Below are 24,539 nucleotides of genomic sequence, written 5' to 3'. Positions count from 1 at the left end.
TTGGTTTTAGCAGCCTAGTGACACAGGCAAAGTTAAAAGTGAACCAATCAATTCAGTACAGCATCTCTTGCCCTTGTTACCATAATTCTTCCTTCTGTTCCCTCTCAACCTCCCCACATAAGTGCTAATTTTTCCACCTTTCTACTTACACCATTTCTCCTGCTCTCAAAAGCTTTCAATTTCCTCTCACCTTTTCCCAATCTTGGCCTTTAGGACATAACCACAGTCTCCTCCCCCAGCCTCTCTTCCCGTCTCTCACTAACCTGCTTCCATGCTTTCCTTTCATTCTGTTCCAATGGAACAGCCAATCCAGTTTTCGTGGTACCATCAAAACAGCCACACTACTGAACTAGAGTAACAGTACAATCTTACTGTATTCCTGGTCCTTTTTCTCCCCAACCCTACTATTAGTCTTGCTTGTTTAGTCACATGTAGCCTGCAAGCTCCTCAGGGCAGGAAGCATGTTTAGCTGTACATTAGAATACTTAAATACATTTGGCATTGTATAATTACTGAAAGCAAAGACATTTGGGTTCTTCAATGACCACAAGTGAACGGGATTTTAACCTCACATCTCAACCAACAGATTGCACCTTTAATAGCACAGTGGTTCTCTCATTACGTCAGGACACCGGTTCAGAACTGATCAAGAGAAGATTTTACCAAATCATATTTATTTCATATTCATGATGCATGGTATTGTGATTAGGAAGAGAGATCTTCAACAGACGCACACACATTTGGTAATTTACCTGTTTCGAGCAGGAGACTTCCCTGGATCCTCCTGTACAGACACAAGGCGTGTTGACAGTGTGGTAGTTGAAGAGTCTGGGTGAATCAGACTGCAAAGAATAGAGCTCTGTTAAGACAACCACCATCACAAAGAAGCACTAAAAAAACAACAGTCCCAGTTAAACCAACACTATTTGGGATAACATGATTTGCACACTTGCTAAGTTAAAAAGCAGCCAGAGCACAGGGGAAGATCCTTCATAACATCAGCCCAAGGACAGCTGTACAAGAGACTGGTATGGTGCTCTCGTTTTAGACTCCACCGCCAGCGTCTTTCAAAATGCATAACTCCTCACCCACTCTTCATCCTCATCCCCTTCCCCATTACCCTGCCTCTCCTTAACTCACCTCTTTCCCACTTGGTTGTGCTAGTGCCCGATACTCCCTGCCCTTCCTCCTTCACAACATTCCCCCGCTCCCCAAGAAATTCATGACCTTAAATATCTAAAGCCCATCCACAGAGCTACTGATAAAGAACATAGCTACCGCCATAACACATGCACAAGCCTCAGTAACCCTCTTTTATCAGTATAACCTTTGTCCTCCTTTATCCATCTTGCCCTACTACTTGAATTAGCAGCTGTTCAGCGCAAGGGCAGCGTCTTTTTCCATTCAGCACCTTAGCATGCTCTTGGGTGCTCTGAATAAATACAGCAGCCCTGCCCCATAAAGGTTTTTCTGGCTGCTCTAAAGAGTTTATATAGTTGCAGAGAAGACATATTTCTCCTCAAATTCAGTAGAATAGTAGCAGACTTTTGAGTTCTTGTTACCCTGGGAAGACTGAGCTGCAGCTTCTTCTCAATATTCTCTTTAAGCAGCCTACACCTACCATGAAGTATCTCATGGCTTACAAACATAAATTGAGTTCTGCTTTAATTGCAAAGCTGAGTTTAGTTTGCCAAGTTTCTATTGCAGTACTGTTAAGAAGTTTGCTTAGGACTTTCAGCGTGTACTCCCTTACTAATGAATTTTAAGCCTAATCTGGTGGGAGGAGGAGAAACAAAAACGAGCTAGTTTCTTCCAAAAACCATTACACCATGCTCATTTAGCCAATTTCCCTACAACACTGATAATTATGACATCTCCAGAGATACCAGTCTTTCAAGACTCAGAAGAACTTTTCCTCCAAGGCTGTATTAAGACTGCCAAGAATAAAGTTGCAAATGCTTTCCACACACCATTATTCTACTTGGGAATTGTTGCACTCCCTAAAAGACAGCATGGGAGTGGAGAAAAGCTATAAAGGCAGATCAGAAGGTCTCATGATTTATAGTATTTTGCAGCATTCTCATACACCTGAAAAGCAACAGATGCCTTTGTGAGAATGCCACAGAACTCGCTGTTCTACAGTTCAGATTCCTTGGACAGCACTTCTATCAGACACTTTAAAAATACTAGTTTGTCTTTAATAAAATGCTGAGGCCTACACTGTATATACTTAGCAAAGGAATTTAGTTAGTGTCCCCAGGTACAAGGTTAGAGATGGTTAGCAAACTGCCTACATCGAGTATTAGTTTATAGACTGTCTTAACATTTAAGAAATGATCCAAGACAAAGAATCATTCACCTTGACAGAATCTCTTCAACACTAGATCTTTATTCAGACCTAAAGACAGCTTATACAGAGTACTTTCATTCTAGTTGTTAGCACGCACCGAAGGGAAGTTGAAGTGGAAATCAGTATTCTCTGAAGACAGCCGTTTTCTGAGCTCTCTTTTATTGCCAGTAGAGCATTAACCACTAGCATACATAGAAAAAAATCCAACTCTTGCCCCTAGAGAAGTTACATATTGCCACTTATAGTACTCTTCTGGTTACAAAGCAAGCATGATTGGAGTCCTCTTTTAATATAGTTTTATCCTGACCCTGCAGTCCTGGAACATATTTGGGTTCTTCTCACACTAATCAAGATCAGTGAGAGTAAACATCATGTTGTGGCTTAAGTGCTGTACAAGACAAGACTGTTTCTCTTTCCTCTTAGTAATTTTCTATCTAAGACCACTAGGGAGAGCTTTGGCTCTTTTGACAGAGATAAAAGAACCCCTCAAGTTGTCCCTGCAGCCTCATACCAGGCGTTTGACTCTTTCTGCAGACGGTTACTGTCTGCTAATTTCATCAGTATTGGCCCAGAGAGCATTTTTTGAGTCTACCATTCCTAATTATGACAGTCAGCAAGCTAACACTTTATTGAACTGAAGCCTGACTCACCAGTGGCTGAACAAAAACAGAAATGCCTTCCATCTTTATGAAGCTGTTACAGTGAATGCTCCTATTCACATTACCAGCTTCCAGCTCCAGTCTAGTTGTAAAGGGTTTATTATTCCAAATGCCAACAGCCTCACTAAGATTGGGCAATTCCCAGAGGAATTACTGGCCACATCTCTTCTCTCCATTGAAGGAGAAAGTTAGAACCAAGCGCAGGGTTCAGGTCTTTTATAGAAGATAAGCCTAAATTATCAGAGGCAAACTAACAGCCTGAGCCTACATAGGTGAAGTAATATCTTGTAGTGGTCTAACTTCTTCGCCTAAAAACAAATGACAATCTGGCAGCGTGGCTGAGATTCTGACCCCTAACCAAAGTAATATGAAACCATTTCATACCTTTGCCAAGTAAGATCCTCCTCCAAAAAGATATTTCGGCTAGCTTTTCTACTCCCAACAGGAGTACGTGGCTCCCCAGGTTCCAGTACAGATACACAACAGGTAGAATCAGATAGAGCATTTAAGTCTTCCCCAATGGAGTTACTGTCTGTGGAGTGCGCATAGCTTAAAGCTATTTTGCGGCAGTAAGTGCAAGCTCGGAGATCCCCTGTAGAAAAAGGAAGCAGGAGGAGTGTAAGCCAGTGTATGGGAGAAGTGAGCAAAAAGTGTACAGAAGTGCCCTGCTTGGGAGAGTCTCGTAAAATCTGTTAAAGCAGGGGTTCCCTGTTTCAGGACTTGTGCATTAACTTGAGTTTCTGGGGCTCATTTGAAGAAAAGCCAAAAAAAAAAAAAAAAAAATCTTAACCACACAAGGAAATTCTCCAAGTTCAAAAGTTAAGCATGTAGATCTGTTTCATGTAGAGCTGGCTACCACCCCAAAGAAGCTTACATGCTACCAAAATTATGGAGTGGTAGTAGCAAGTGAAGGATTACAAACCAGTTGGGAACAAGCTGTCTCTCAATTGTTTCTAGACTTCAGAGTTTAGAGTTTAATATTGAAAATTTTGTAAGTAAAATGAATTTGTGGAATTGATTGAACGCATATTCAGCCATTTTAAGAAAGCAAGTTTTATTTGTGAACATACTTTGTCATGTTTGACATGTCTGTTAGACAATGGCCATCTTTCTTTGTTTCTTCGTCCTTTTAAGACGATTCACCCTTTTCTTATCTAATAAAGTTTTCCAAAGCACCTCACTGATTTATAAGCCTTAGGCTCATTGGAAATCAAAACTATTTGGGCCCCTTAATTCTTTAGCGACCAGTATTCTGAGTGCATTAGATATCTGAAAAACAATCTATTTTTAATACATAAATGCACCAGGAACAAATAAAAGAGCATACCTGTGTAACCCATAAATTTTCCAGGGATTTCCTGGTTGCAGCATCGGCTACAGAAGATCTGCCCACACAGCCGACAGTGGTGTCTGCGCCGGAAGGTGGTGAATTTCTCACTACAGTCATAACATTCTTTACACTGGCTGTCTGGCATCCAGTACTGCTTTAAATCACTATCCTACAAAGTAAGTCATATTAGAGAAATGAGACAGTATTCTCTGCTCCTGGCTGCTACACAAGCAGTGAGTGAAAAAAAGTGAAGCTGGACATATTTATAAAATTAGGGTAGTTCATAGATTTGATGCAGCACTGTAAAGAGTCACAAGGTCATAAATAAAATGATTGATCAAGTTCTTAGTCACAGAACTAAACTGAATTATCCTGATCAAATTTTCAATCTGGCTGGTCCATTAAGAAAATGTTTCAACAATCAAAGCTTGCAATCTGTAGGTAAGACTTCAACTAGCACATGAAAAATTGATTTATTTTCCTTCCCCTGCTCATCCCTACTACATGTCAGACCCTCAGCTAGTGAGGTAATAAAGTAAACACATATACAGAAGATGTTGTTTCAGAATGTACAGGACCTGAAGCGACTACCAAACTGAAGTGTCTTTATCAAATGAGACTGCTTTGCAATATATTTGCAACACAGCAGAGGGTGCCCAAAAAGCAGCTTTGACTGGGTCAGTGTCTCTGGTGCTGCATGCTCTAGTGCAAGGTCTTTTAGCGTCTGATGTGTGTTTCAGACAAAGACAATGTGCTCTATAGTAGAGTTGTACCAGGACCCACAATAAGAGAATGCTTGTTTGAGTCATTTCACACAGCAGCTGAAGATCTCCACATTCAGACAGAATATTATTGCAGTTTGTTCAGATGTTGCCATGGTGATTACATGTAATTGCAGCCTGCACACAAGGATCTACCAGGATCACATAAAACATCTCACAGCTTCATTAGGTCATAGCAGCAAGAGCTTTACCGTGATGACCTCATCTTCCAAGAGTTCGGGAAATGCCTGAAAAGCTGTATCAGGTCCTTCTAAAGCTGCTGGCATTGAACTCTGCAGAGTTATCAACAGTGGATTCTTGACTTTATGTACTACTCTGTAACAACATGTTAGTGAAGGGGAGCCCAAACCCCTTTCTTCATTGAAGCAGAGACTCTTGTGCCGATGCAATAGTTCATCTCTTCTGATGAACAGCAGCACAGGTAGGGTTACCATATTTCAGCAAGCAAAAAAGAGGACGGGAGGAGCCCCGCCCTAGCCCCTCCCACTTCCCGCCCCCCTCAGAACCCCCAACCCTCTCCCTGTTCCTTGTCCCCTGACTGCCCCCTCCTGGGACCCTCCCCCCATCCTAACTGGCCCCCTAGGACCCTACCCCCTACCTGTCCCCTGACTGCCCCAACCCTTATCCACACCCCCACACAGACTCCCACGCCCCATCCAACCACTCCCCACCCCCTGACAGCCCCACCCCCAGAACTCCCGACCCATCTAAACCCCTCTGCTCCCTGTCCCCTGACTGCTCCGATCCCTCTCCCCACCCCTGCCCCGACAGCCCCACCCCCAGAACTCCCAACCCCCCCCCACTCCTTGTCCCCTGACTGCCCCCTCCTGGGACCCCTGCTCCTAACTGCCCTCCAGAACCCCACCCCCTACCTAAGCCTCCCTGTTCCTTGTCCCCTAACTGCCCCCTCCTAAGACCCCCCCCAACTGCCCCCCAGGACCCTAGCCCCTACCTGTACCCTGACTGCCCAAAACCTTCTCCACCCCCCCCAAAAAGCCCCCCCCGAACTCCCGACCCCCCCCCCCCCCGTCTCTTGACTGCCCCCTCCAAAATCTCCCTGCCCCTTCTCCTGCCCCCTGGCCCTCTTACCCTGCCGCTCAGAACATGGTGTTGGGCTCTGTGCGGAGCCGGACACGTGGCTGCGCTCCCCAGCGCAACACACAACCCGGTCCCACCCCACCCAGTGCTGCCGGAGCGGGGCGCTGGGCAGCAGGGGAGGAGGAGTTGCCGAGGCCCGATGCAAACGACCCGGCAGGCCGGCCGGCTCAGAATGCGGGGGAGGGGGGGCCGGGGAGGAGGAGCTCTACAGCTGCTCCGGAGTCCAGCCCGGCAAGCTGCGGGGGAAGGGCCCTGGCTGCCAGAGCCCCATGCGAGCGGCTGAATTTCCTGCAGCCCTCCCAGCCGCGCCTCGCTCTGCATAGGGGGGAAATCCCGGACATTTTTAGTGATTTACAAATTCCCCCCCGGACGCTATTTTTAACACAAAAAGCAGGATATGTCCGGGTAAATCCGGACGAACGGTAACCCTAGCACAGGTCTCCCCAAATGATAATCAACTTCTCCTTGCTGATGTCTCCAGTAATTTATCTTGGGTGGCATGCTTAGGTCTACCAAATTGATATATTTGGGTCATTTAAAAAGAGAGCTCAACTTTTCTGTCCATGTGCATTCCACCCTGGCCAGAGCATTCCTAACAGGGTAAGAGCATTCCTCAGGAGGGTTGAAAATTGGTCTACTCAAGAGGAAATTACTCTGATCCTTTTATTTTTGTTTCAGACTTCAAAGAAACTGAGGAGCTGATCAGGAACTCCTACGTCAGCATCAGGAACTTCAGACCCAGCTGCAGGCATTCTTTCCTGATAATAGTGGGATAAAAATGTAGATCCAACTTCTCCATTCACGACGCTGACAGCGCCACTGCAAAGTCTGTGTGACAAGACCCTGCCACAGAACCTCTAGCCAGCCAAAATCTGCTGAGCTCCTGTCTCTGCAAAGACCTTGAAAATTCCCATCCCAGTACCTTTGCTGATCAGGCAACTACAGCATGATGGTGAGGGGAAAAAAAAAAAAAAAAAAAAAAAGCATCACAATTGTCTGTTGAGGCGAAGGACTTCAGCCTGCACTTCCCCAGTTAATCATCACCACATGGAACATCTTTTGTCAGCAAAAGGGTTGCATCCAATCTGCTCTAACACAACTTACATGCTAAAAACCACCTAGTTTCACCCCTTCCCAGTTTTATTGTTAATGAAGATACACAACTGCCTGCTCATACCTTGTCCCCAGGCTTGGCTATTCATGTTAGGTCTGCTCTGTTCACAACAGAGATTTTCTCCAGATAGCTCCACCTCCCTTCATATCCCAGTGGGGTTGGCTAAGTCAGCAGAACCCATTTAACTTTTTCCCAGCAGGATCCACACCTGCCAATATGCTGGAGTGTTTCAGGCTGGGAATAGTTGCCTGTTACACTCAGTTTGATGTGATTGTATTTAAAGTGCTGTACTTTGTTTGAAACTAAAGTTAAATTTCCAGAACTTCAGAATTAGCTGCTATTGCTACAATTACAAGATTTCATGTGCTCCTGGTTAGATCTTGGGGAGCAACATCATGAAATATTATAGTAAGGGAGGAATGAGGTCATCCTGCTCTGAAAGTTCTGGAAACTCTAATCTAGTAAGTAATTCAATAGGAAATACAAACAACGGCAAGCAATTTATATCAAAAGTTGACTTCACCAGTTTGAATTTCTCCCCATTCCCCACTCAAATATTGCAAGTTTACTCATACTCTGTTCTACTGAATGCTAGTAAAAAAACCCAAGAGAACTTCGTAAGGTTTTGCTCTTTTCCATTGGCAATACATGGAACACAGCAACACAGAACCTTTTAACATTTTAATTTCTATATGCTTTGACTGACCTAACCAAGTAAAACCCTTGATGCAGTACCTGGCTTTTCCCTTCCATGATTTCTTTGAGACGTTTTAAGACCGTGCTGAGGCTTCTGAGCTGAACAGCTGTCCGAGGATCATGGCCACTGAGAGAAGGTTCCACTTTCCTCCGTGTGTCTGAAGGGGAGAGAAACTGATCGTCCCCATCAAAGGCACTATAGAAATGTGTGGGTCATATAACGCAACATGCCGTTGGAAAAAGAAGAGTTCACCGGGTATGTAGTTTAGGAAGTTAGAATTTGCATCATTACTTTTTTTTAAAAAAGAGCTGCCTTATGTCAGATAGAGAGAGTCAGTAGTAATCTGCATTCAAAGTAGCTTGAATTTTTCTGTAACCACCTATCTGTTCCCTCTAGTATAAGACCATAGAATCTAAGAACTTAAATAGGCATCACTGCTCAAAACAAGTGGTAGTTCTCATCCAGTGTTTTCTAAAAAGAAATGCAAATTCTTATACAATGGAAGTCTCATTTTAGAATATCTTCTAAAGCACTAATAATCACCAGATGGCAGCAGAAAACTTGAATTCAGTCCTGTACTGTACATAAAGACTTAATTCAAGACTATTTCAAACAGCAATAACTATTCATTCAAATCCCAGGACACAGCTGAGAGTCTCCATTGAAACTGTCAGATTCATTAAAGGATACAAAGAAGTGCATCCACAGGTTTCACTTCACCAGCTTATAATAGCCATGTTTATAGTTAAGTTTAAGCCACTTTTCCACAACATTTTTCTGTTTGTTGCAATTAGTTTCACCTACTAATTGGTTACAAACATGAAATTAAATCATTGACATTTAGGGTGCAATAAAGAGTCAGTCTCTTCAAAACGTTTACAACATGATTCACCTTGGTATTACATAATGCATTTTTTCCTGCCTAATATTCCATAGAAAAGTTTTGAAAGAGAGAGTTACTTCTCTACATTGTTCGTTTGCTTTTCAAAACAGCTTAAAGTTTCTTACCAGCTTCCTCGCTCGCCATCTGACAAGCATTTTATTTTGTTCCCTCTGGTACAGAGAAAATAGACATGGCTGCTTTTTGTTTACTGCTTTATATATCACTGATGTCAGCAGGAACGCTGAAAGCACTGGCAAGAGCATGTTAGTTAACTGTTGCTGTGCAGTAAAAATTAGGTTCTGACTTTTGGGGGTGTGACAGAAGAAACTTTGTCTTTAAAGCTCCATAGTTAACTAAAAATATCTACTAGGAATCTATTGAATGGCCTCATTCCTAGAAAATGTGTTTATCAGCCCAGATGCAAGAAAACATTTAGAGATTTGTCCACAAAGCCACTACAGACCTGCAACAAGAACAAAATGTTTTTAAAAAAAGATTCCAAGTGTTTAGATCTTATTATACCTTTAACCACCTGGAATTTAAAGGCCAAACTGAGTGTCATTTTGGAGTACGTCAATAGTATTTGAGTCTGATATTTTAACAAGATTTAAGTGAATTTAGGATTTCAAATGAGCATAAATATCTTTACTACTTTAAATCTTAAGATCTCTTCCCTGCCTCCAGCAGAGTATTCTCGGTATTCAGCAGGACAGCCTGGAAAGTAAATGCTTCAACTTCCAGATGAGCATGTGTTCTAGTGACATAAGCGTTACTTAAAATTATCTCTGCTATCAGAGGTATCAAAACTTCTACATGAACTAGCCTATCATACCATTTGATCTGCAAGTACCAGTCAAAGCTCTTTTTAAACAAATGGTTTCAGGAAATAAGAATGTTTAAATTAGGTAAGCGTGTTGCAAGACAGGACAAGAAGGTTAGTGAAAATTTCTATTTACATAGCTAACTATGTACTAGTTAGTTTTTAAATCTAACTTTTACTCTAACAGGTCAAAAGGATAAATGGGGACACATACAGGGCTCATTCAAGTGTGTGTACCACCAATAGTGGAAACACAATGTTAAGTAATTTAAGAGACATTGACCCAATTTTAATATCAGTCAATTCTCACTTCCCCTGCAAGAATCTCTCCTGCTATTGGCTTTGCAGAACTGAGTGCATTGTGCACAACATGAACAGAATGTAGTTGGATGCAGTCTCTTTTCTAGTCTCTCTTCTATGATTTTCAGTCAGTTCCTCCCATGTGCTCTCTCCTTTCCTTTACTCCCAGTTCATGCCCTTGCCACTCCCCATTACCTGCTTTCTCTGTTACAGCCATCTAACACAATAGCATTACTGAGCATGTTTGAGTAACAAGCTAGAAATGCTATTAATATTAAATGCTGCTACTTCAGCTGGACAGCTTATGAAGATCTACTCAAAGTGGATAGAAGACTCAGGACATTAGCTCTGAGTCATGCTGCCTTGGTGCAATTTGGACCATGGAACTTGGCACACAGATGTATATTCTAACTCCAACTGAAGCAATTTGAGTCCATTGCTTCTATATGAGATACTAATGCCCCTTCCCCTCCCCCTGCCCCACACCTTGTGTAATCATTTAAATTTGTGCAATGGTTACATGAAGGGCAGGACAACAGAATCAGACCCAGAATCTCACGGCTGATCCTTTTGTGCTACACCCAGCAAACCTATCTTCAGAAAGCATGGCATCCGACTGTCTCTTCTCAATTCCATTTATGTAATAGCAGTTAAGTAAAAATGTAATTAATATTTTGGGGCAAATTTAGCTTTAATATTACTGTATGACTAGAAGTAGAAGCCAGTCCAGATTCCAAGTGTGAACTTTGCTTTCAGCTTACCATTTTGTTGCTAAAAAGTTTAAGATAGTAATTTCTGCTCCTTCTCTGGATTTAAAACTGTAGTTAGCTAACAAATACTATCCCCAGAGTTATGTGACTATCAATTGCACAGAGAGAGGGTTGAAATGGGGACTCACAGGTTCTAATTCTACCTCTTCCATCAGCTCAGTAAGGGCTTCGGAAGTCATTCAGCCTCTTTGCACCTCAGTTTACCTGTTTGTTTACGTCAGGCTTTAATTGTCTGTGAAGGGATTAAATAGTGTACGTCATACTAATACCTGTTGTAATGTAAAGATAAATTATAAAACCTAAAGGTGAGGGGCCAAATCCACAGAAGCATTTAGGGGGCTAAAGATGCCAAAAGGTGTCTTGTTGGATTTGAAGAGCATATAAGCAAGTTAGGCACCTAATTTCCATTGACATTAACGAAAATTTGGCAATTTAAGTGATTTTGTAAATCCAACCAGGCACCTGTCAGCATCTTTCATCCCCCTAAATATCTTTGTACATCTGCCCAAGAACTTTACTTACATTTGTAAACAAAAGAAGGGGGAGTCTACCCAGTGTTTTAGGAACCCTGCCATAAGTTCCAGAAACACGTGTAAACCTGAATACAAGACTCCCTTAAACATGTTAGTGTCAGCACCTTCAGAAAGGCAGAAAGAACACATGGTAAAGGAGGAAATTGATCCTGAGGAGGGGGAAGAGACTTGAAGGGTTTTTTTGTTTTTTAAAAGAAGAATATGGGAAAGCAGGAGAGACTTGACAATATCCTGTCAAAGAGAAAATCCTGATCATTTACACCCTTATTGCAGAGTTAATGTTTTGTCACTGTAGTTACATTTTACCAGACTTGAGATATTCAACAAGGTATCAGGCCATTTATTGGAATACACGATGGCATTATAAACAGAATTTGAATATGTACTTCTTTCTAGAGGTAACCAGCAGGTCACTGGGAAGAAGTGTGAAGTTCAGCCTGTCTATGCAGACACACTAGCTTGTCATGCAGTAAGTGTAAGGCTACAGCATGCCGCACACTAACTGTGTGGACCCTGCTGATAAGAGCTACATAAGTGCACCTCAGGGAACTTTTAGGGCACATCAGCGGTGTACACACACACATACACACACACAGCTAGTGCGCCACAGGCTAGTGCAAGGCAAAGTTACATCCCAGCTTGCCCCGCAGAAAGTGCTTGTGCAGATTCGCACTTAGATATAATGGGCCTGATTCACATCTCTGTTACTCTAGTCTTGTTCCAGTGTAAATCCATTGAAATGCATTGAGTTACCTGGAATTAAACTGGAGTAATGCAGTAGTAAGTCAACCTCAATGAGACTAAGAATCTATTTTGTGGCAGCTTAATTCCAGCAGAAGCCAAAACCCAAGGCTTCCTCCTCCTCCTCCTCTCTCACACACAACGTGTTTAGCCTATTGGATAGGTTGAATGCCTGACAGTATCTAAAGTTGTCTCAAAAACAGCAGTTACTCCACCTACCCCAAAACGTAAGAGCAGTTAAATAGCACAAGCAACAAAGCAAAGAGAATGACAATGAATATATCCAACTGGAACATCACGCGGGACTAAGCTAGATAAAATGGTGGCTACCAACATTGGAATTTTGCCAGAATGCCAGGAATAGACACCTCTACTCTTCTGGAGTGTACCAGAGAATCTTAATAGCCACAAGCTGTCAAGACCTGGTTCGATGTCCCATGTGAGAGAGCATTCCTGACAGTACAATACTCTAGCTCCATGCTGAGGCGTTACTTTAGTAGGAATCAGAAGGATTGCCAATGCCACATCATGAATCACCACCATCACTTGCTGCAGCACCTCTGTTCTTTGGAGGGCTGCCATCAAGGTACTGGCTCAGCAGTTACACAATGGCAGATTCCAGTAGCGTTAAACTCATTCCAGATAGCTGGCTAGAAGCGATTCAGTACGGCGTATGAGTAGCGTCACTAAATCAGGCACTTAAAGCATTTTCTGCAAGTGCCCATTGCATCTCCTCCTCAAAGATGCAACAAGTGAATGTTACGGGTAGTCTGAAACCAGAGGGACCGTGTTTTGTCTTGTTAGGACTGAGCCCTACAATTCATTTTGAGGTGTCAGTTCTGCATTCTTAGATTTCGGCAGAATAATTAGGCACTTAAACTTTTATCCAAAAATGCAATCCAGGCTATGTAGAGACAACTCAACATTTTTGACCTAGGAATTTCTGCTAGCCTTACTTGAGCAAGATAACATTTTGTCAAGAGTGATTATAAAAAGCTGTGCTGGTCAAGTTACTACGGTGTCTTGAGAGAAGAGCAGACATGCTCATGAGGAGGAGAAGTTGCAGCTTAAACAGAAGGTTATGTAGTCTAATTGGCAAGCAGAGCCAGGAATTTCAAAAGTTTTAATCCCTGTTCTTGCCTTGGGAAAGTGACTGAAACGCTCTTTACCTTAGTTTCCCCACCTGAAAAGTGGTAGTACCTCCCTCCCACGAGTAGACAGCACCCATGTAAAATACAGCAAACAACATTAAAATTAGGCACACATTACCTAAAGTTGCAGACGCTCTGCGTTGTAGCTCCCCAGTAAGCTGCTTTTTGTATGGAACAGGGGACCTCAGAGACTGGGCCCTTGAGGTATGCTGAGGACTGGACCAAGTCCCACTCAGTGCCTGCTGCTCACCCTGGCCACTCTCTGCAGGAGATGAAAGTCTACCATCATCTAAGTTTAAGAACAGCAAGAAACCAACACTTCAAAAGGGAAGTAGAAACCTAGCACCACAAGCAAGTTTAAAGCTAAAGAAGCTTTATAGATCGTTCATTTGAATTATTTGTAATATGGTAGTGCCTAGGGGACCCGACAGGAATCAAGGCTCCCATTGTATTAGGCATTGTACAAATACAGAACTAGGAAGCTCTTCAGGGCAGGAACCAAGCCAGGTTCTACACTCTCTCATTTCACAAGTATTCTCTTCATGAAGAAAGAATTGCAAAGACAAATTATAACAAGTGTAATTCTTCCACATAATAATCACATATGAATAGTTCTTGCTACCAGCCTGCCTTTTGGAAGATAGATCTTTTGGATTGAATTGAAAGCCAGTTTTTCTAGTACAGTGGCAACATATTTAACAATATGAATAGAGCCTCTTATTAATAAGTCACCTTCTTCAAATAGAAGCTTGAGTATAGCTAAGCTGATCTTGCTGGTTTGAGTAACGTACTCACATTGTGTCTTATTTATTTATTTCAGCAGAATTTCCACCCTTTAAACATTTTGTGATCCTGGCCATACTTATCTTATACAACTCAAATTAACCTGCTCAATTTAGTGTTAAAGTTCACACTGGCATGTCAAGTTTGGCCCAAAGTTTTGTACAAGCTTGTTTTTACCCAAAAAAACCACCTAGTTTCAACATCTAACCATTGGATCAAGTTAGACCGCTCTCTACTAGACTGAAGAGTCTATTATTACATATTTGCTCCCCACTTAAGTACTTATAGACCATAATCAAGGCACCCCTTACTCTTCTCTTTGGTAAGCTAAATAGATTGAGATCCTTAAGTCTATCACTCTAAGGCGTGTTTTTCTAATCCTTTACTCATTCTTGTGGCTCTCCTCTGAACGCTCTACAATTTATCAACATCCTTCTTGAACGGTAAATACCAGAACTTGACACAATATTCCAGCAGCGGGCACACCAGTGCCAAATAGAGAGCTAAAATAACCTCCCTACTCCTACCCGAGATTCTCTGTTTATGCATCGCAGGATCGCATTAGCCTTTAGAAATGCACTTCAAGAAGCAGTTCCCCTATGTGCATTATTGAAACTTCACCATTTAGAGACCATAGACATGGTGCCAGATTCACTGGGGATGGGAAGTAGAGAAAGGCAGGGCCAGGGATAGAATTTGCACCAGAAATGCTCATCTCACTAATGAGGGCAGACAGTGGTAGGCTGCTTCCATCCCTGGGAATTTCTTATAGGGGGGTGATCTTTACATTCCTACTAGGGATCCACAGAAGCCCTACTGAAGGAGGCTTATTAATGCATCTCCCCCACCAGCTAGTCCCCACCCATCGCTGGCTGCTGCCAGCTCTCAATCTAGGTAGATCAGAGGTTGCAAGCAACGCACACTTCTACATTTTCCACTCCTGGCAGACTTCATCCTATGACCAAGGTTCTACCACCTTGCCAGAAAGTGAATCTAGCTCATATATTCTACTAAAGAAAGTAAAACTCTCATAGGAGCCTTATCATTCATTTAGCTATCTGGCAGTCTGAAACCATGCCCTCATCTCATGAAGTATCATAGTTTGAAATACTAGTTATGCAGTAACATGGCAGTAGGACATTTAGGCACAATTAATTGCTTCGTAATGAGTGTTTACCTTTGCCAAAACGAAAGAGATTTACAAAGGAGCTGTAGGCAGATTTAAAAGGAGGCTCATCTTGATCAGGAGTCAATGGTTTGAAATGAGTGAGATGAGAGGGACTGCTAGGAGAGCGGGGCAGATCACTGACAGAGTCCAGTGTTGGAGATTGTCTGTCATCTGTGGCCATCTCATGTGTCCTGGAAAAGAATTTCAGTGTATTATATACACACGCTTTACAAACCTGAATGTGATCAAGCAAAAGCAACATCCAGTCAGCTGGAAGACCTGTGAAACTGGATACCAAAAGTGGGCTCTGCACTGTTCTGACTACACATCTTGGTTCTTGGTCCACAGAGAATGGCTTTTTTACCTGTCAAGAGGAAGTTACGAATCTTTGCAGAGAGACTGTGTTTTGACTTCATATTCTTAGGAGGAAGAACTAGAAGTAACAGTTGAATTCAAGAACTACACAGGTCAGGCACCAATAAGGAAATAGAAATTAGGATCACAAATTGTTCTATGGGCGGCTTAGAACTCTAAGGAGATAGAGCTTCTAATGCTAAATAAAAGGAGAACTGGAAAATCCAGTTACTGTTCAATGAGTAAGATATCTTGCTGTGCCGGGAAAAAGGCAGTGTAAAGACTGATGTTCATCGGAGTGTAACTAGTTAGAGCAGTGGCCAAAGCTGTAGGTCACAAGATCATATGCAACTCTTTCAGAACTTCCTTATTTTCAGGCAGAGCTGACAAATAAAAAAAGAACATACATATGCAAAGGTCTCTGCAAGGTAATCAAGCAAGTTCTTGGTTTGCTTTTTCTTGCTAGTTTGTGTGGTAAGATTAGCCCTTATTGCAGGAAGTGGGGGGATCCCCAAGCTTGGTTTCACACTTAGATTTCTTTTGCTATTCTAGGATTGTTTTCTCTCTTCTCTTTTGAAGGGAGTGAGTAATAATTTCCTAGTTTTATAAGAAAACTGCCAATGCCCTTAGGTATGTCTGAGGTACCTCAATCCTAGCCTGTAACACCCCCTCTACTGTTCTAGTAGTTTTGCATCACAGAAGCCTCATGGAACTCTGCCACAATACAGGCACAGAGGCCCACATCCTCAAAAGTATCTAGGCTCCTTTAGACATCCATTAAAGTCAACTGGAGTTAGGTGCCTAAATACCTGTGAGGGATCTGGGCCAGTCTCTCCAAATTTAAACAGCATTTTCAAGAGGATTACTTTTAGTGGCTAATTCAACCCTTTTCTCTCTGGCACTGCATGCGACAGCAAATTAGATAATGGGCAGGTAATGATTCCTCCATTAACAATCACTTATTTAAGCTCTTCATGTGATGGTTTCTATCAAAAGTGTATCTGGAGGGTTAGCCAGCTCAACAACTGCTACCTCTATAGTGGAGTAACCCTTCCCTCATCTCAAATATACACACTTTTCTCTCCTTTATACTGCAATACAAGACAAACACATAGCATTATATATAATGCTAACAAAACTATCAGAACAAAGCCATCAGAGGCCTTAAAAAAAAAGTCAGCCCTGTCTCATCACCTGGATGTTTTAATTAGGCAAGGTAAGAGGACCCATGTCATTTATCTTCAGAACTAGGCAATACAAAATCTGTCAGGAGAAATATTTTACTCCGTAAGAACAATGGCTGGATTCTGTGCCTAATTGAATGGGCTGGGGAAGAAAAAGGATATTTACTGTTAAATTAGATGATAATAAAGCTCTTCGATTTCGTTTCAGAAGTGATTGGTAAGCAAATGTATTCACCCTTCCTGCACAATACTCCACTTCTCCTAGGTCAAGGATTCCATCAGACATTCTTCTCTGCTACCCACACACCCTCAAGAAACAGATGGAAATAGTTGCTCACTTGTACTTGGTGCAGAAACTAAACAGCCAAGAGGCACATGATACCAATCAACAGACTAGAAAGAAAAAACAGATCATGCCTCCCCCTGTGGAACCAGGAAGATAATCTAAAGTGACTTTAGCTATGGTCAAATTTTGTCCATATGCCTTATCTATAACAAATGCAGTGTTAAGGCAGTACAGTAGCTGACTTACCTAGGTCTTCATGCATTTTAAAAATGCATGGACATGTAAATATTGTGACTGTCTAGAACAGGGGTAGGCAACCTATGGCACGCGTGCCAAAGGCGGCACACAAGCTGATTTTTAGTGGCACTCACACTGGTCCTGGCCACCGGGCCGGGTGGCTCTGCATTTTAATTTAATTTTAAATGAAGCTTCTTAAACATTTTAAAAACCTTATTTACTTTACATACAACAATAGTTTAGTTATGTATTATAGACTTATAGAAAGAGACCTTCTAAAAATGTTACAATGTATTACTGGCACGCGAAACCTTAAATTAGAGTGAATAAATGAAGACTTGGCACACCACTTCTGAAAGGTTGCCGACCCCTGGTCTAGAATACAGATCAAACAGAATACCAAATGATTGGTTATAACAGCTCAGAGACATTATGGTGTAACAGGTCAATACATGCACTTAACAAATTGCTTTCTTGCTATTCTGGTATTACTTGGAATCCATTACATGTATTCCAGGTTTAAAGGCGAAGTAATCTTAATTTTAATAGTCTTAAAACTGCATCAAACACTTGAAGATTAGTTATAGAATATCACCTTTGAATATCCTGGAAGTCTCTCAGTTGCCATCACAACCTTGTCAGAGGAAGGTAAACATTTTCCCCTTCCTCTGTTTTATATACCACATAATTCAGCTCTTGCTGCCAGGAGTCACTGCTGTATTTGCATTACTTGGTTTTAGAGAGCATTGTGAGATGCAGTTTGTAAAAAAGGCATATTTTTTGAGAGACAAGGTGGGAGTGAGGTAATATTTTTTATTGGCCCAACTTATGAGGAGAGGCTGAGGGAACTGGGATTGTTTAGTCTGCAGAAGAGAAGAATGAGGGAGGATTTGATAGCTGCTTTCAACTACCTGAAAGGGGGTTCCACAGAGGATGGATCTGGACCAGGGGTCGGCAACCTACGGCACGCAAGCCGATTTTGAGTGGCACGCTGCTGCCTGCCGCGGTCCCGGCCCCCAGCCCCACTCAGCCCCCCTGCGCACCGCTCTCCCCTGCAGGGGTAGGAGGTAGAAGCTTGGTCCTGCTGCAGCCAAGCTTCCCTCCTCCCCCGCTTCTTCCCCCAGTGTGGTGCTTTCCTGCCCCTCCTCCTCCCTCTCCCTGCCGCTGATCAGCTGATGGCCCTTCAAGGGGGAGGGGGAGGGGGAGGAGTGGCAGCGTGCTCCCTGCTCCGTAGAGGAAGCAGAGAAGAGGTAGGGTCGGGGCCTTGGGGAAAGGGGTGGAACAGGGCATATCCCTTCCAGTCCCCTGCCATGAGCCGCTCAGGGCAGGGGGCTGGGAGCACCCCAGCCCTCTGCCCTGACCCCTGAACCCCCCCCCAGCCTTCTGTCCTGACCCCTGAACTCCCCCACACACACTCCCAGCCCTCTGCCCTGACCCCTGAACTCCCCCCCCAACCCAGCCTTCTGCCCAGCACCTCCACCCCCCCAGCCCTGACCCCTGAACCCTCCCACACACCCAGCCTTCTGCCCTGCACCTCCCCACTGCCCTCTGCCCTGACCCCTGAACCCCCCCATATCCCCACTGCCCTCTGCCCTGACCCCCCCCACACCCAGCCTTCTGCCCTGCACCCCCACAGCCCCCATCCCTCTGCCCTGACCCCTGAACCCCCCCCACACCTCCAGCCTTCTGCCCTGCACCCCCCACACACACCCAGCCCTCAGCCCTGACCCCTGAACCCCCCCACACACCCTCAGCCCTGACCCCTGAACCCCCCAGGTCTGGGGTCCCGGCTGCCGGCCCCTTGCCAGCCGGCGTCCCAGCCGCAGGCCCCGCTCAGCCCGCTGCCGGCCTAGGTGAACAGAACCCCAGGTTGGCAGCGAGCTGAGCAGGCTGGCAGTGTAAGATCAGCATTTTAATTTAATTTTAAATGAAGCTTCTTAAACATTTTGAAAACCTTGTTTACTTTACATACAACAATAGTTTACTTATATAATATAGACTTATAGAGAGAGACCTTCTAAAAAACATTAAAATGTATTACCGGCACGCAAAACCTTAAATTAAAGTGAATAAATGAAGACTCGGCACACCACTTCTGAACGGTTGCCTACCCCTGATCTAGACTGTTCTCAGTGGTGGCAGATGACAGAACAAGGTGTAATGGTCTCAAGTTGCAGTGGGGGAGGTTTAGGTTGGCTATTAGGAAAAACTATTTCACTAGGAGGGTGGTGAAGCACTGGAATGGGTTACCTAGGGAGGAGGTGGAATCTCCTTCCTTGGAGGTTTTTAAGGTCGGGCTTGACAAAGCCCTGGCTGGGATGATTTAGTTGGGGACTGGTCCTGCTTAGAGCAGGGGGTTGGACTAGATGACCTCCTGAGGTCCCTTCCAACCCTGATAGTCTATAATTCTAACTTTTATTGGTGAAACAGACAAGCTTAGGAGCTACACACACCTCTTCTTGGTCTCTGAGTTTCCTTGTAAGCAGAGGGGTCCCCTTCAGCCTCAAGCTTAATATAGGGGCACAAAAAAAGTCAAAAAATACTCCTGTGCATCGTTGGGGGGAAAGGAAGAGAAGCCGGGGAAATACTCGGACTCCAGAGGTAACAGAACACGCCTCTCAGCCCATCTTCCCTCACAATGCCAGCAGGTGCCCTGCACGACGTGTCCTAAGCATCCCAACTTCCCCTAGCTCCCGGGGGGATTACGGGCCACTAAGGCACCATCACGCCTTTGATCACAAGGGAGGCGCTTTCATTGCGGACAGGACGTAAAACACGACAGCACCAGCCAGACCCGGGGCAGGCACTCCCGGGGGGAGGGGGGCAGCGCCCACCCCCCCAGACCCGGGGCCGGCACTCCCTGCCCTCCCCCCCGACCCGACGCCGGCACTCCCCGGGCCCACCCCCCGACCCGGGGCCGGCACTCCCGGGGGGAGGGGGGCAGCGCCCCCCCCAGACCCGGGGCCGGCACTCCCTGCCCCCCAGACCCGACCAGAGGCCGGCACTCCCTGGGCCCCCCCCGACCCGGGGCCGAGCGCCTACCCCGTACCTTCTCCCTGCTACTGCCGCCGCCCCGCTACCTCAGGCCGCCGCCGCGGGGGGAGCACCTCTCATATCGGCCGGAGCGCCTCTTGAGTCTTCACCATGAACCCTCTATCCGCTTCCTGTCTCCCGGGCCGCCCCTCCTAGCAACCGGCCTCCCGAGCCCAAACCAATCGACAGCCGAGGGCAACGAGCACGGAGCCCGCAGCAATCGAGCCGCAGAGCAATCCACCCGGGTTCCGCCCAGCTTGCAGCATCAGAGCCGGAGGCTGACAAAAGTCCCTCGCTCGTGTTGCCCCCAGTATACCTGCCTTGTCCTTGCACGCACATTCATAGGTCCCCCCGCACTTGGGTTGCTGCAGATCGTTGGCACCAGGTGGAAGCACAATGGAGCGGAGGTGGGCAGAGGGCTGGTCACATAGAGCAATGAACCCCACTGCATTTTAATTTGCCTGCATGAGTAAACTTTGGGGATGCCTCCTGTTGGGTCTTTGTGGCGTCCTGCATTTGGGCCGTGGCAGGTTAAGAGGGATCGAGCTGAGCCCTCCAGCCTGCAGTGTTTCCTCTTACACCAACACTGACACATGATTGACACAGCTTTTATATAGGATTCAAAACATAAGGGTCCATGCATGGGTCCATGTCTATAGCTCTCTAAATGTATTGTGAACTTCACCGGGCAGATTTTATTAAGCAAACACCCACACGCATTTACAAACTTTTTAGCAAAGTGTAGTCACCTAGCATGGGGTGGGGGGGGGGTTTCAAATCCTTGCAATTTAGATTCCATCTATGCTCCAAAACCCCATTCACTTTTACACCTGGTTTGAAAACTGAGAGGGGAAGGAGAACCATGAAATTATTGCAAAGAATTCATCTTTTTCTAGTCAAAATGTCAATGAAATGTTTGATTAATATTTCAAGCATAGTCAGAGGATGGGATTTTCAAAGGTGCTTAGCCTCGGCATAACTCCGCTCTCATTAAATTCAACATTGACACTCCGATGGTTTCCAATGAGAGCACAGTTGAGCCAACACTGGACATGGTTTCAAAATCCCACCCCTAGCATATGCAGGACCTGACAGTCTGCTGTCTTGCAGTTATTGACACCTGTACATAGTGGGTGCCAAAATGCAACCAAATCTCAATTCCCCCCTCATCTACTTTGGACAGGTGTAAATGACTATACACTGTGCAAGACCCACAACCCCTAAATTAAACAAGAGGAATCAGTTCTCTTCAGACATATAACCTCCAATGACAAAGCCAACAGAATGTGTAAACACCATAAGCTGAACAGCACTGGAATGCTTTCTTTTTTCTCTTTTTGGAGGTGTGGGGGGCAATGGTGTTTGTTTAAATTCTTGCAAATTAAGATCCTTTTCCTGCAAGCACTTTTTCTCTTCTATTCTATAGAGGCTCTTATCCTGTGATGACCATTGTAGCATTTGAGCACCTTCCAGTTGTAGCGCTTTTCCTTTAAATGACATGACTAACATCTGTCACATATTTATTCTTTCCTCCACGCCCCAGGAGAATTTTGTACAGCTAGTTGTCTTGGTAAGGTATTCTTGTTAGTGGTAGTAGTTGTGGTTTTTGTTTAGTTGGGGGGGGGGGGGTTAGTATACATTTATGTTAGAGAAGGTCAAAGAAATGCACCTTGCACTGGAGAGTGGTGAGGTTTGTGAGGTTCCTGAGGGAGTTCATTCCACAGCCTCAGGCCACCCCGCAGAGAAAACACTGTCTCCTGCACAGACAAGCGTTGCTGTTTTTGTAGAGCATTCCCCTGTGCCAGAGGAGTGAAGTTCTCAATCACAGTCTTCGTCCCGGAGCTTTAGGCAGTCTTTTAGATATCCTGGGCCCAGGCCCGGAGTACCTTGAAAATAAACACCAAAACCTTGAACTGGATTCTCAGTATTCTATGGGAAGCCAGCATAGAGAGTGGAGGACAGGGCCTATGTGTTCACGGTAGCCTGTATGGCTGAGGAGACTTGCTGCAAACATTCTGTACCCGTTGGAGTTTCCTATGTGCTGAGGCTTTGTGCTCAGGTACGCTGCATTGCTGTAATCCAACTGAGAAATGATGAAAGTGTGAATGAGTGAGGCCAGATCATCATTCTCCAGCATGGGATGGAACCTCCTAGCCAACCAGAGATGATAGAAAGAGACACTCATGTGAGAAGTCAGCATGAAGGAGGAATCCATAAATACTCTTAAACTGAGGACTGAATTGACCAATTGTGTGTGTGTTCCTTCAACCAAAGAAGACTGCTACTGCACTTAACTTTAAGCACCAGAAGTCTCTTTGAACTCAATAGATCATGGGTGCAGGTGCAGGGCTTTACTTTTTGAGAGGAAAAGTATAATTTTTTTTATCAAATATTATTTTCTTAATATCTTGCACTATAGCATCTTTTGTCTGACATTCTCAAAGGATTTTACCAACACTAATTCTCTGTTCGGTGCACAAGTGAAAGACTGATTCAATTGTAGAGGACAGCCCAAAGATGCAAGTAGAATAAGGCTAGAAAATGCTCATTCAACAGTGTCCTGTAGCCATATTACACCAATGCCTTTCTGGGGAATGCCCCTGGCATAGAGACCTCCCTGGCAGATTCACACTGACTCTGCCTCTCTTCTTGAAAGAGCTATTGCCATAGGGTCTGTGTTGGGGCAAACCGGGGTGGGAGTTGGCACAGCCAACACATTCCTACAGCCCAGTGATTCCCCAGCTAATGCAGAGCCCAAGAGGTTGGTGGCATGAGTTAGGGCAGCCTTCAGGGCTATCCTAACCTGCACCAGGCACTGGCCCAACCCCCAGCAGCCCCAAGACATGGGGGAGACAATTCACCTCCTCTCAACCCCTGTGCCAAGGTCTGTACAGAGATGATTCTGGCCCAAAGGGAGCAGGTTGACAGGAGGCCCCAGCAGAGAAAAGTAAGTGAGAGGGGGGATAAGAAGGAATGAAAGCTGGGTTGTGGGCAGAGCCGTGAAAGGCAGGGCTAGAAGCTGAAAACTGATGTTGGGGTCTGATATCCCCTACAGCAGGGATAGTCAGTAGGCAGACCATGGGCCAAACCCAGACCACCAGATGCTTTTGAATGAAACCCAACATCTTTTTATTTACTTATAATTATGATTTGTTTTCTTTGCTCTGGAGTCTGGACCTTGACTATACCTTGACCAAGAAATTTGGACCTTATCAAAAAATAATTGACTCCCCCTGCCCTACAGCCTGACACAGGCCCACAGGGCCACGGTCTGATGGGTGGGGGGGGGGGTTGAGGGGCTTGGCTGGTAACCCACCGGGATACTCAGGTGAGCCTCAGCCTCACCTGAGTAAATGTATAACCTATATGGGAGCATCTGCCTGCCTTGGCCTCCCTTCTTCTCACCGCTACCTCCCCCTTCCTCCTGCTCCCACCTCTCCTCTACCTCCCTTCCCTTCTCCTTCCTCCTCCCCAGGGCTGGTCTTAGGGGTAGGCCACCAGGGCCACCGCCCAGGGGCACCATAGTCAAGGGGGTGCCGTGCGGCAGTGCAGAGGTGCGCATTACCCATGTGGAGTCAGAAACTGCTCCCGGCTGGCAGGGGAGTGCTGCATTGGGGGCGGGGAGCACCCAGATTTCTCCCTGCTTCCTCCCAGCGGAGGAAGGGGGGGGCCAATGGTGATGCAACACAGATACTGCTCGCCCCCCTACGGGGCAGTAAGGGAGGAAGCGAGGAGCAACACCAAGTGCTCCGTGCATCCAGGTCACTTTCCCCATCTGGGCTGTGCCGTGAGTCCAGCATCAGGAGTTGCTGCTCTCTGCCTTCACCTCATGCCGCCCAGGTGGGGAAAGTGACCTGGATGCAGGGAGCCCTGACATCGCTCCCCGACCCCCCAGCACCCCAGAGGAGTAGCGTTCCCGGGGCAGTGAGCAGCAGTGCCAGCTCTCCCAGCATCCAGACCAGTTTCCCTGCCTGGGCACAGGAGGGAAGTGCAGGGGTTGGGGTGCAGGAGGGTGGGGAGCCCACAGGGACAATGGGGGGGGGCTCTTTGCCCACAGGGGTCAAGGCTACCAAAATACAAGTTCACCCATGGCACCATTTTCCCTGTGCCTCCCCCCTCCCCATAACACCCACTGGCTGACTGGCTGTCTCCCCTCCTCTATCCCCCCACCCCCCATAACACCCACTGACTGGCTGTCTGTCTCCCCTCCTCTATCCCCCCATAACACCCACTGACTGGCTATCTCCCCTCCTCTATCCCCCCTCC

General features: G+C 45.3%; 1 protein-coding gene across 3 annotated transcripts in view; it reads right to left on the bottom strand.

Moving 5' to 3' along the window:
• Positions 1-20,376, bottom strand: part of PIKFYVE (phosphoinositide kinase, FYVE-type zinc finger containing) — a 95,855-nt gene extending 75,479 nt beyond the window's left edge. Inside the window, exons 1-7 of one of the 3 annotated variants that reach the window (XM_065413282.1) lie at positions 20,290-20,376; positions 15,189-15,370; positions 13,347-13,517; positions 8,069-8,187; positions 4,337-4,508; positions 3,394-3,601; positions 753-842 (exon numbers count right to left, since the gene is read on the bottom strand). In XM_065413282.1, coding sequence (XP_065269354.1) covers positions 753-842; positions 3,394-3,601; positions 4,337-4,508; positions 8,069-8,187; positions 13,347-13,517; positions 15,189-15,360 — 932 coding nt within the window. In that variant the 5' untranslated portion in view covers positions 15,361-15,370; positions 20,290-20,376. Of the gene's footprint in view, positions 1-752; positions 843-3,393; positions 3,602-4,336; positions 4,509-8,068; positions 8,188-13,346; positions 13,518-14,315; positions 14,329-15,188; positions 15,502-20,289 lie in introns of those variants that run through there. The other 2 variants (XM_065413281.1, XM_065413280.1) reach the window with 2 other exon arrangements.
• Between the last annotated feature and the right edge of the window lie 4,163 nt (positions 20,377-24,539).

The sequence above is a fragment of the Emys orbicularis genome, chromosome 11 (genome assembly GCF_028017835.1).
Source record: "Emys orbicularis isolate rEmyOrb1 chromosome 11, rEmyOrb1.hap1, whole genome shotgun sequence".
NCBI lineage: Eukaryota > Metazoa > Chordata > Testudines > Emydidae > Emys > Emys orbicularis.
The sequence above is the reverse complement of the archived record's forward strand: the minus strand, read 5'-3'. Positions and strand labels throughout refer to the sequence as shown.